The sequence below is a fragment of the Jaculus jaculus genome, chromosome 19 (assembly GCF_020740685.1).
Source record: "Jaculus jaculus isolate mJacJac1 chromosome 19, mJacJac1.mat.Y.cur, whole genome shotgun sequence".
Lineage (NCBI taxonomy): Eukaryota > Metazoa > Chordata > Mammalia > Rodentia > Dipodidae > Jaculus > Jaculus jaculus.
The window spans coordinates 50,106,471-50,119,791 of record NC_059120.1 but is presented as its reverse complement, the minus strand read 5'-3'; the positions used below and the strand labels follow the sequence as shown (position 1 = coordinate 50,119,791).

The window sequence follows — 13,321 nt, the reverse complement described above, 5'->3', positions numbered from 1 at the left end:
GAGCATCTAGCTATGTCTAGTGATTATTGCTTTTTAGCTTTTTAATCTGCTTTTAAAAAATATATTTTATTTACTTATTTGAGAGAGAAAGAAGGAGAGAGAGAGACAGAGACAAAGAGAGAGAGAGAGAGAGAGAGAGAGAGAGAGAATAGATGCACCAGGGCTACAAATGAACTCCAGATGCATGTGTCCCCTTGTGCATCTGGCCTATATGAGTCCTGGGGAATCAAACCAGGATCCTTTGGCTTTGCAAGCAATCATCTTAACCACTAAGCCATCTCTCCAGCTCTTTTCTGCTCTTTGAAATTTATTTTTTTTAATAGAAAGGTGCACTCTTATATCCCTGTCCTGCAACCCAATTCTTCCAGGGTCTTCCTCCGTAGGGTCATTGATATTCATTATGGGGACCAAGCTACGCCAGCCAGTCTCTGCAGTGAGTGGGGGCATGGTGCCTCGGGCTATTCCCATGCAGCCCCTCCCTAAAGCTCTTACAATTGTCCTCAACCCACTTGGCTATGTTCCCTGAGTCTTAGTGGGCAAGATAGAGATCAGATTTAGGGTTCAGTTCTCTGTAGCCTTTGAATCTCCATTTTGAGGAGGTTTGAATGACCATAGTGTCTGTCACCATCTCACTGGAACTGGTTTTCAGGCTATCCTTAAATAGAGTACTCATGTTTCATAAATAAACAATTCACTAATAAGCAATTTAAAGCATGGGAACTGCCATTTGTAGATATATGACTATGTGTATTTATTAAGTCAGGAATGGTATAATGGTATAAATAGGTAGCTGGATGTGTATTGCTACATTTTGGTAAGTTGAAAAAATAAAATGATCAGTGTTTCCTTGAGGTTTATTTTTTTAAATGTTCTCATTTACTTGGAAGAGAGACAGAGACAGACAGACAGATGAACAGACACACACACATGGAGAGGGAGAAGATATATATATAGATAGATATATATATATGTGTGTGTGTGTGTATGCATATATATATATATATCTATATACATATATATATCTATATATATCTATCTATATCTATCTATCTATATATACATACACACACACACACACACACACACACACACACACACACATATATATATATATATATATATATATATAGAGAGAGAGAGAGAGAGAGAGAGAGAGAGAGAGAGAGAGACTCTGATATGTACATATATATATCTAGAGAGACAGGGAGTAAAAGGGCAGAGCAGGGCCTCTTGCCTCTGCAGAAGAACTCCAGATGCATGAGCCACCCTATGCATCTCATCCTACCTGGGGAATTTAGCCCAGGCTGCCAGGTTTTGCAAGCAAGTGCCCTGAAACCACTTTGCCATCTTTCCAGCCCCAATCTCTCATGTCTTTTTTTTTTTTTTTTAAATCATCTATTTTCCGGAAAGGCCTACTGGCATCAATTCCACGTGTAAATTCTAGTACAGAATGATATATCTTGGCAATATTTCAGTCATTTCAAAATTAGACACGGGCCCTTCTTGGAACTGCGGGCCGGTGACAGGAAATGTGACAAGGCAGTGTTTATCTGCACGCGGGGGCGCAGTTGTCCTGAGAATGTCCTGTAGCACTGAGCCACCCCCAGGCCACGTCCGTGTTCTCTGTCTTGCTTCATTTCTTTAACTTGAAATACTGGTTTAAGGTGTTCATGCTTAGAGTTGTGGTGCACTCTTTATTTGTTGTGTGTACTTGCATGTGTGCATGGCGGGAGTGAGTTCTCATTTGAGCGTGGGCACGCGTGTACCACAGTCCACACATGGAGGTCAGAGGACAGCTTCCCGCAGTTGGGCCTCATCTTCTTCCTGTCTATTGAAGTAGGGCTTCTCATTCTCTTTCTTCTTGTCTTCTTGGTGAAAATATCATGAGCTTCGGGGAAATTCTCCTGTATTCATCTCTGATCTTGTAGCCAGTGTGCTGTGATAAAAGTGACCCTCCAAGGCTTCTGGCTTTTTATGTGAGGACTGGGGATCGAATTCAGTTATTCAGGCTGGAGCAGTAAGGTGCTTTGTCCCCCGAGCAGTCTCCCGGGGCCCGTTTCGCACTCTTGACTAGGAACAATGCTATGGGATTTTATGTCACTTCCATAAATGCTTAATGCTAATTTATAAAGTTTACTTGGCAATTGATGGACAGAGACTCAAAGGCAATAACTTTTATGTCAACTAGTTGAGCATTTTAGAGGCATAACAGATTCCAAACAACTTAAAATTCCTCTAAGACTAAAGCAAGCAGTCAAATAAAAGGAATAAAAAGGAATAATAATAATTTCAAGATGTGACATAGATAAATCACCTGGGTAAGCTCAGCTTGGAGGTCAAGCTTTTGATTATCTAAATTGAAGAGCCAACAGCCTTTTATTATGTATTCAGGAGCTTTTCATAGACTCAGTGAGCACTTCCTCAGTATAGAACATGCTTTTGACGAAGTGGCTTGTCTTCTACACAGCGACACTTTCAATGCAATTTTGGTAGTCTAATTCCAAACATTCAAGACAACAGACTTTGTGGAGTTCCAGGCAGTTTCTGCAGTCCGCAATAATGAGAAATTACTAGCTGGAAGTTTTATTCTTAATCGAATTTAACTAGGAAGCTAAAACAAGCCCATGAACATCAGTGTAGCAAAGAGACAGTTTGCCAGGCTGAGGGATGTTTGGAGACTCTGGGTCTCTTGAGAAGCAACTGGTTGTAGCTAGAGGAAGGCGATGACAGAGGTTTTGTAGCGTCCACGTTTTAATTCACGGCCCCTGCTTGCGGTGCGAGGTAGAGCACGTTAACTGTTCCTTCCTGGTCCACTCATCATGCAATGAGCAGCTGAAGTGTTTGTCAACTGTAATGCTGTTGGATAATGTCACAGGGACTTAGGCTGTAGGTTTCATAAAGGGTACACTCATACTCTTTGAGTTAGCAAGATGCCTTTTTGATTCTCCTTTCCAAAGTGTTGTATTTTTCATAATTGCTTTAACTTGAAGATATGCTTTTTATTTTGCTCCCAACTGCATTAACATTTCCCAAGCAGTTGGTAATCCAGAGGGCCAACAATAATTGGAGTTTTCTTGAGTCTTTAGGATGGTTTGTGCTTAAGAACTATGATATGTTAAATTTACCTTTGTAGAGAAATAATTTTTATTTTGAAAAAAAATTTATTAAAAATTGAAAAAAAATATCATTTTAGGGCTGGAGAGATGGGTTAGTGGTGAAGATGCTTGCCTGCAAAGCCTAAGGACCCATGTTCAATTCTTCAGGTCCTGTGCAAGGTGACATAAGCATGCCAGGTCACACATGCACACCAGGTGACGCATGCATCTGGAGTTCCTTTGCGGTCCCAGTGGTTGGAGGCCCTGGTGGATCAATTCTCTCTCAAAATATCATTTTATTTTTGTTTTCATTTGTGTGTGTATGTGTGTGTGTATGGGTGTGTGTGTGTGCCTGTGGGTGCATGTATCACAGTGTGTGTATATCAGAGGACAACCTTGGGGTATCTTTGTTGTCTTTCACTTTTTTTTTTTTTGAGATAGGGTTTCTCTTCTATTTTTCTTTGTTTTTCTTATAGGAAAGCCACTGTAAGTAGCTTGCTAACTTTGGTATTCTCCTGGCTCCACCGCCTGTAGCTTTGGGATGTTGAAATTACAGATGCTTACACCACTTGGCCTCCAGCTTCCTGTGGGCACTGGGGATAAAATTTAGGCTGGTAGGTTTGAAGAACACAACCCTGTGACTCCTGAGTCATTGTCTCAGCCCTGACATATGTATAAAGTTCCATTTTAGAAATAATTGTTGTGCTAGGAAAATGTGTACTTAGCAGTCTGAGAATGACTTTCCAATATAAGACTTTTTCCTTACTAAGTCCACGAATTAGTAAAAAGTTAATAATTATCTTCTGAAGTAGTCATCAAAGAAAAAACTGACAGTTGTAAACATGAAATTACTATAAGTATGGAGATAGTCATCAGAGCTTCTGGGAGTATGAGACATAACTAATCACTCGTGATTCTACAATAAAGCATGATTAATAACTTGATTCTATTCATATAATTCATCTGCTGTTATTCTATTTTTTATTTCTATACATTGTCAATGTACTGAAATACTAGCATGTTTTAGACTTGCACACATAACTTTAGGTACAAGTAATAAGCATGTATTCAAATGCCACAAATACAAATAACACACAAACACAATCCAACCATGAGCATATTGTTTGAAGGGCATGGGAATTTTTTTTTTTTTAAATGACCTGGTTAATTCAGAAAATACCAGTTACACACTTCACTTAAAATGGAGACTTTCTGAATCAAGAGACTTTATTACTGCTTAAGTTCTATGGATGATTTAAAAATACTCATTATCTTCCTAATAAAATTAATTTATTTGTTAAAGATTAAAAAAAACAGTAATTACGTTCTTATTTATTTCAGGCACAAGACTGAACATAATTTATTAAGAAAAATGCTTTTCAACTGTAAATGTTTATTACAAGTCGTATTTTAAGCTCATGTTGCCCCCCACGTCTAGTGACAATAAAATCTTAGCTTGTTGTCACAGCAAATACACTGTAAATTGAATATGGTGATGAAACCTTACACAGAAAACACTAAGGCTCTGTACAAGCTGCACACCTCACAAATAAGCCATGACCATCCCTATTTTGAATGGATGTTTTACTATGTGATATCTCTTTAAAAAAAATAAGGACACCTGTAGATGGTCACCTACCTAAAAATGCATTTCTTTCTGAAGATGACATGATTGTTTCTCCTTATACGAACTTGTTATACAAATATGGACTGATTACTTTTGGTGGTATGTGTGCTGTGACAAATGAGTCTCCTAAATTTCCTAAGTCTCAGTCACAGATGGGTACTTGTGTGAATTTTTTCCAAAGAGAAGACAGTGTGGTAGAAGGATGCAGGGTGCTTATTTGATAGCTCATGCTTACTTTTCGTGCGCAATACAAATAAACCTTTATGAAACCTTATCATTTCCGAGGCAGGGATAGGACTTTTTTTTTTCTTTCCAATTTTGATAGGAAGATCATTGAGGATGATGTTTCAGATGTAAAATTTGAGATGATTACCCAAAACATTTGAGGTTCGCTATATGATGCCATTTTCTAAGTTATTATGTTCTTATTTCACAAAGAAAGTTCTGGTGTTATGCGTGGATGAAAGTGAACATTAACAACAGTTTAAGTTATGTATGGTTTATTATAGAAGACTCTTCTTTTTTAAAACACTGTAGCCTCATGTAGCCTAGAACTCATGCTTCCCTACCTTTACCACATTCCTACTGACATACATAGCACACTGGCAGAGGAGCCTTTTTAGACTGAAAAAAATTGTTTGCAACCTGCTTTAGAGGAATTCTTTTTAAGATGTGGAATGTACATCTAGACACAGTGACATTTGGTATAGTATTATAATTTTGTGGAATTAACATAAATGTTATTAAGGATTTCTTTTTTTTTTTTTTTGTTTGATTTCTGTACCTACTGAGAGGCAGGGTAGTAAGGGTTGCTTTCTCATATTACTTTCCAAATTGGTTATTTACACATCTGAAGCAAATAGAAACTCTCAAGTCTTTTCATACTTTTTTTCCCCCCTGCATAAGTTTGCCAATACATTTCCATTGCCTCATGTTATAAATCTGGAGGATATTACAGAAATGTTCCTTCCGTAAGATTTTTCCATCTGCTTCCTATACTTTTATACTTAGGACATATGTAATGATGTTGTTGCACATTGTATGTAAAGTGGAAGTTGAATCCCTAATATATTTAATAATAAAAATAAAATGATTGGGGTCAAATCCAATTCTTATAAATCAGCCACATTTTTTTTTTTTTTTGCAAGCAACTACAGGGATGTTTTCAGTAAAAATAGTAATTTGTCTTCGCTGAACCAATTTTCAAAGTCAAATGTCAATGCTCTGATAAACTAGGAATAAAATAAGGTCTCTATGTTGTATACCTGGTTTGATTCTCTTTTTAGTTTATAATGCTTATGCAAAGGAATAAGCCAAGAAGCTCCTTCTTGACCACACTTGATAATTGACTCAAATAACTACTGAAATTAAATTTCAGTGTTTTTTTTTTTATAAAAAATATTACTTTCACAGAAGTGAAGAAATACAATTGCACAATGGTGGTTACAATGGTAGAAATACATATTGCCAATGCAATGTTAGCAAGAGATTTAAAAATGACTGTCCAGCACCGCATCAGAGAATTGTGTTAACAGCGAAATGACTAATATTATTTTTTCATATAAATAAAACCCTTTAATTTTTTTTAGAAATAAATTGAGGGAAAGTGCTTTCCTTTTCTTAAACTCTAATTCCTATGAAAATATTTCCTGATGTGGAGCAAAAGATAGTAAAAAAAAAATGACACTATAAAAAAAGACATTCATGCATTTAAGCCACCATTAGACTCTAATATAAGGCAGATCATTAATCTTTTGCAAAACTATGACTTTAGCCACTTGAACTCTTTTAGCGCTCTTCATGACAAGGACATGATAGATAGGCCTTGTGAATTTAGGAGTTGAGAAACGTTTCCAACGCATTAACTTAGACTGTTTTGTGAAACATCAAATAGACATTAGAATGTTTTGCTTTGGAGAAATGTTGAAAACAAAACCAGACAGTGTCCTATAGCGTTTATCACAAAGGGCGGTGTTCTGAGAGATTACAATCGAGTATGTTTGCCTATGTGTCATCTTCAGTCTTAATGATGTGGAAGAGGGTGACGTTGAACAGGACCTGGTGGCCATTGTTCCAGGCATACAGAGCTCTATCTCTTGCATTGTAGTCAAGCATGGATATGTGAAAGTACTGGTTATGGAACGGGATATCTGTGTACTCATATGTGGAGGTTTTAGTGGAATAGGAATAGTATACCTTGGCTCCCGTTAAGTGGGAGTTGGTGACGTACAGAGTCCCACAGATCATGAACGACTCCCCCGCACTTCTTTTGGGGTAGCCTGTGCTCCAGCTCTGCGTCACCTCCAAGGTGTCTTGGTTAAGCTGGCTGATGACGATATTGCCCGCATTCTGATTAGTGGCGTACACAGCCCACAGTCCGATTTCGTCAGCCATGAGGTCAATGTCAGAAAATCCTCCCCAGGTGTAGGGGTACACGTTGTGAAAACCGGCATACTCCAGGCTTCGCTGGGCAAGTACTCTTCCCAAATCAAAACTGTATTTGATAATGATATTACTCTGATATTTGTTAAAATACAGTGAGCCATTGTAGACGACGTGGTTAGTCCCTGCCCACTTAAAAGGGAGGCTGTATGTCCTTGACTCAGCCCCGCTGATAAAATCTGCAATTGACTTGTACTCACGCACGACTTTATTGTTAGTGTAACTGTCCATATACCAGACCTGCAGAGAGAGAGACCAAGCGGTGGGGGGGGGGGGGGGGGGGGATGAAATGGCAAAATTTAAAACGTTTATGAGAATCCCAACACAATGACAATGATAATCAGTTGATATCAATATCACAACTTTAGGTCTTGAAAGCCAAGTGATTTACTGTTACTGGCTCACTAAAATGTACCAGAATTGCAGGCTTTAGCAAGAATATTGATGTCATTCTGGTGGAAAATTAAAACAACAACAACAACAAAAAAAAAAAACCCTGAATTTACTGTTTTGGAGTGAATCTGTTTTTTCCTTTTTTTTTTTTTTGAAAAAATTAACTATTTTTTTGTCTGTTTAATGCATAGTGCAATGTAAACAATGTCTGCCACATCACCTGATATATCAACTTGATCACTGCTAACTGACTTATCTTTTTAACCCATACCTTTCTCTGAAAAAAAAAGTACACTTTTTTACATATGTTGAAGTTACACTCATCTTTTGGACAGCAAAGACCTTTCTATTGGACCTTCTAATTCATCACATTAGCTTGTAGGATTTTTGTTTTTTTCTCAAGGTAGGGTCTCACTCTAGCACACTGGAATGCACTATGTAGTATCAGGGTGGCCTTGAACTCATGGCGATCCTCCTATCTCTGCCTCCTGAGTGCTGGGATTAAAGGCGTACACCACCACACCCGGCTTAGCTTATAGTTTTTAATGATTCTATCTTAGTAATGCAATAACAAATCTCATTCAGATGAACCCATCACAAAACCCAGTTCTTAGTGAGTTTGGCTACAAGCAGAACACAAAATTCTTACTGTATTGATTTATGTGATGCAGACATTGCCAACCTATGAAAATACCCATTCCCCCAAATGTTCATTGTTATTTTTTTTTTTTTACAGTGATCCCTAAGCGCATATTATTTAGTGAATTAGTTCTTAGGAGTTTCACTCCTTCATGTTTAATCTTTTAATCTAGGAAGCATGTTTCAAAAATAAAATACACAGAGAGGTTGGAATGCTTATGATTTGTGCTTTTCAAACATGAAAGAAGGCCAAATCAGTAAATTAGACTTAAGTAGTGAATCATAAGATGGAAACCTACTAAAATAAGTTTGCTATATACTTTTTGGTATGGTAGTATCTCCAATTGGAAAATAATCTGTAAATGATATTACTATCTAACACTGTTTAGGTTAGAACACATATCTAGAAAAAAAAATCTTCCTGGAGGAAAAAATAGTATACATATGTAAGTAAAACATAATTATAAGCAATGGAATTTGTAGAACCAACATACTCTGTTATTTTTTTCAGATGCTAATGGGTCTGTCATCCAAGCACCAAATCGAGTTCCAGATGTCTTCACTGTAATGGGGCCCGTGATTTTCATCAATTTGCCGCATGCTGAAATTAGAGAAACATCAACACGTTGGATGAACATGGCCACAAATTCTGGCACAGACATTCATATCAAGAGTAAAGAGAGGGTTTCTAAATCACCGTGAACCCATGAGATTGATGTCACACATTCAGAAGGCCTGGTCAAAATGCTGGATGTAGGCTATTTAACCCTGAGATGATCCATGACTTACTTTTCAATAGTATGAATGTAAAATGTGAAAGTTTAGGAGGGATATGATTGATATAATCTGGAAAGAAATAAGATAAGTCATCATAATCATTGCATCAATTTGTGCCTGTTTATTCTAAGTAACAAGGTCAGAAACCAATAATTTTCAAGGGCCTGCCTGTGTATTTGATGATCAGGACCCCTGTCTCCCCATTTCCTCTACATTTTGGTGACTATGGATAAGTTGTGCCAGACAGAGCTCTAAAAACTGGTTTTCCAGCCGGGAGTGGTGGCACATGCCTTTAATCCCAGCACTAGGGAGGCAGAGGTAGGAGGATTGCCATGAGTTCAAGGCCACTCTGAGATGACAGATTTAATTCCAGGTCAGCCTGGACCAGAGTAAGACCCTACCTCGAAACCTCTCCCCCCCAAAATAAACTGGTTTTCCATTTGTGCTGGTGAATGAGAAATTCCTATGAAAGCTATTCTTATAAACCATAACAAGAAAAAAAAAAATCAACCATGGGTTACCAGAGAGGGGAACAGTTTTGAGGGCTCAATAGGCAGATAACAACTATTAATATGCAAAAATCACAACTCTCAAACCTCCTTCCCTCATACCCCAAGGCAACACATGTTAAAAGACACAGTACACATATTGAGCAACTGATCGCTTTCCTGAAAAAAGAAACCTATATTTTTATCATGGTTAACTGCACATGGATGGGGCTTCCTAAATTCCATCCCCCCAAATAAAAGCCAAAGAGAAGCCCATTTTGTGAGTTTTTTTTAAAGTAGCAACGTTTGAACATGCTTTCCTATTTACATATGAAAGAAAACATACCTACCAATCTTCACTTTTTTATTTTTATTTATTGATTTGAGAGCAATAGAAAGAAAGAGAGAGAGAGAGAGAGAGAGAGAGAGAGAGAGAGAGAGAGAGAATGGGCGCGCCAGGGTCTCCAGCCACTGCAAACGAACTCCAGAAGCGTGCGACCCCTTGTACATCTGGCTAACGTGGGTCTTGGGGAATAGAGCCTCAAACCAGGGTCCTTAGGCTTCACAGGCAAGCGCTTAACCGCTAAGCCAACTCTCCAGCCCCCATCTTCACTTTTGCCTCCACTGAAGAGTCATCTTTTCTAGCCATGTTCCCTCTTGGTTAATTTTTACCGTTCTGGTTCCTATGTGTCCCATGTTTCTCCTTTTCTGTTTTCCAGGACTCAACAAATGTCTCATTACTTACTGTTGGCTTCTGTGTGTTTGGATGGAAGAGAAAGGAAACTCATGGGCAAAAGTAATTCTGGCTGTGTACTAATTTTGTCTCATTTTCCTCCCTATATGTTTCTCCTAAGAATAATTTGAAATTGGCAAGATATCAAGCAGTCCCACTAGGATGACGCTGAATGATAGTGTTTTGCTGTCTCACTGCAGCGAGAATGACAAGCTCTCTTATGCCTAGCATTTAAAAAATGCCTGCGTTATATACAGCTTCTGCTTCTTGTGAAAGTGGATGTGATGTCACCGCTGTACGCATGGTGAATTATTTTGCAATGTCTATGATAAACTAGGTTTATTGTTCACTAGTCTTTACATATGGTTGTCTACATTAAACAAGAAGCCTTTGGGTAAGCCCATTTGGAATATATCAGTTCAACTTGTTATAAACACAAACATAAAATTACATGAGTAAATTAGTACCAATTTGAACTGGGAAAAATTTAATATATTCTGAATGGATCTAGTTGCATTTATGATCTGAATACACGATAAGTGAAAATGATATTTAATTATGCCTTCCATAAACATTTCTAAATAAACAGGTAATAAAAGCATGGAATCACAAGTAGAGTTAAATAAATAGACATCTAAATATGAGTTTGCCCAAAGCAAAGAAAATTAATGGAGGACTTTTAACCCATGTCTAGAAGCAGAGATAACATAGAGGAGTCATTAAAGAGGCACCATGGTGTAGATGCATCCATGCCTATGAGGAAGAGATGGTTTAGGAGGGAAATGTGTTCCCTTGAAAAAGTGAAATAAGAAACTGCAAACATGTGCAGAAGCCATCTTGAGGGGGAGCCCGAGCACTGAAAACAGGGCACTGCAGATAGTATGCTAAGACTGAATGAATTCTTCATCCCTACATGCCCGTCCTCAAAACGCAGGTCAAAACTATTACCTGAAACTGCTTAATATGACTGGTGGATGTATTAGCAGTTCAGCATAAACTCTTCTCTTGCGTACTGATAGAGTTGTGGAAAGGAGTATCAAGACCATCTAAATATGCAGCATGGCCAGGGATATTATTGTTCAGAAATGTAGTCAGTGAGGCTGGAGAGATGGCTTAGCAGTTAAGGTGCTGGCCTGCGAAGCATAAGGTCCCAGGTTCAATTCCCCAGTGCCCATGTAAGCCAGATGTACAAGGTGGCACATGCGTCTAGAGTTGCAGTGGCTAGGGGCCCTGGTATGCCCATTCTCTCCTTCTCTCAAATAAATACATCAAATATTAAAAATTTTTAAAAATGTAGTTTATGGGCAATATGGATTATCAGATAACTTCAAGAAATTAAACATTAGGTAAGTGTGTATAGGAGACTGTGTTCTGATAAAAGAGAATTCAAAGAGCAGAAGAGACCAAGCCTCTACTATCATAAGAGATTTGAGCACGGTACACTTGGACTGTGAAAGGACCAAAAGACAAGACAAAAGACCTATTGTAAATGAAAATCATAGTTACATTTTAATTAATCAATTTTAAAACACTTTTATTTATTTGTAAGCAGAGAGAGATGGACAGAAGAGAGACACAGAGAGAGAATGGATGCACCAAGGCCTCCAGCTATTGTAAATGAAGTCCTGATGCATGGACCTTCTTTGTATATCTGGCTTTATGTGGGAGCTGGGGAACTGGATTCCAGCTGTTAGTCTTTGCAGGCAAGCACCTTAACCTCTGAACCATACCTCCAGCCTGTAATTTGTTTTTGTGGGGTTTTTTTGTATATAGTGTGTATGCATGGGTGTTGGTATGCACGTGAGATAATATGCATGTGTGTGTGTGCTTATGTGTGTGGAAACCAGAGGTCAATGTCAGGTGTCTTTCTCATTTGTTCTCCACCACAGTTTTGGAGATAGTATCTCCAAGTGAACATGTAGTGAAGGAGAAACAGGACAAAGGTAGCTTTTTGGAGATAGTTAAGAACAGAGGCCCAAGGAGAACAATGGGATGTCACCCATTCTGCCATGGAAGAAGAGGAATTTAGCATCTTATCCAGTTTCATCCACAAGCAGTACCCCCCTGCTTCTTCCCCAATCTGGCATAGCCAGTGTGGTAATTTGGATGTGATAGTGAATGTATGTGTGGCCACAGAGATGCAGGTGTTTTTTTTTTTTTTTTTTTTTTTTTTTTTTTTTTTTTTTTTTAATTGAATTTGCTAATTCAGTCCCTAGCAAGCTGATTCTTGCCACAGGGGCCATGTCACTGGGAGTGAATCTTAAGAGTCCAGCTCTAGGGTGTGTTTCGGGGAGGATCAGATTCCAGCCCAAAGATGTAGAGAGAGCAGTTTGATCGCTGGAGGATTGATGCTTGCTGTTTGCTGGTTACTGGTAGTGTTTGTTTGTTTTTTTTGTTGTTGTTGTTTGGGTTTTTTTTTTGCTGTTGTTTGTTCCTCTCTCTCTCTCTCTCTCTCTCTCTCTCTCTCTCTCTCTCTCTCTCTCTCTCTCTCTCTCTCTGTCTCTCTGCTTGGGAGTATGAAAATAAGTAGGCTCTTCACGTCTTCTGTCATTGATGAAACTTCTCCTGTGGATCTGTAAGCCCGATATAAATATGTCCTCCTCTAAAGTGTGTCTTCTCATTTGTTCATGCCAGCAACTTGGAGCTGACTGCAACACCTGAGTGAGCTGGCCTCTTTGGGTGAGCCCCCGGAATCCATGAACCAATCAGGTCTCCTGATTTGGAAGACAAATACCAGTCTGGTTAACTGGAAAGGGCCTGCCACATTCTGCCTCTCTCTTTCTTTTTGGCAACCTGACTGACCTGTGGTTCTTTCACCTGAAAAATAGTGTGCATTTGTCTCCTGACTCCCAGGTTTGCTGGGGGAAGGGAGGGCATGAAACCATCCAGGGTGCATCGCCTAAAGAGGCCACGCTTTGCTGGGGAGATATGTGTGCAATCATCTGTTGTGGCTCTGTTCACGATAGCCAGAAAATGCAATCATCCCAGATGCCCATCAACCAGTGAATGGACAATGGGGTGGTACCTATATTATATTCAGCGGTGATGAAAAAATGAAATTATTTAATTCACAGGTAAGTGGACAGACCTGAAAACAATATAAGTGATATAAGTCAGTCTCAGAAAG

The 13,321-nt window shown here is 38.6% G+C and overlaps 1 protein-coding gene across 4 annotated transcripts in view; it reads right to left on the bottom strand.

Moving 5' to 3' along the window:
- Positions 1–4,426: 4,426 nt before the first annotated feature.
- Positions 4,427–13,321, bottom strand: part of Olfm3 (olfactomedin 3) — a 215,543-nt gene continuing 206,648 nt past the window's right edge. For all 4 annotated transcript variants that reach the window (XM_045137887.1, XM_045137888.1, XM_045137889.1 and 1 more), the window contains 2 exons: positions 8,691–8,797; positions 4,427–7,404 (listed from right to left, as the gene is read on the bottom strand). In XM_045137887.1, the coding sequence (XP_044993822.1) occupies positions 6,727–7,404; positions 8,691–8,797 (785 nt within the window). In that variant the 3' untranslated portion in view covers positions 4,427–6,726. The remainder of the gene's footprint in view (positions 7,405–8,690; positions 8,798–13,321) is intronic.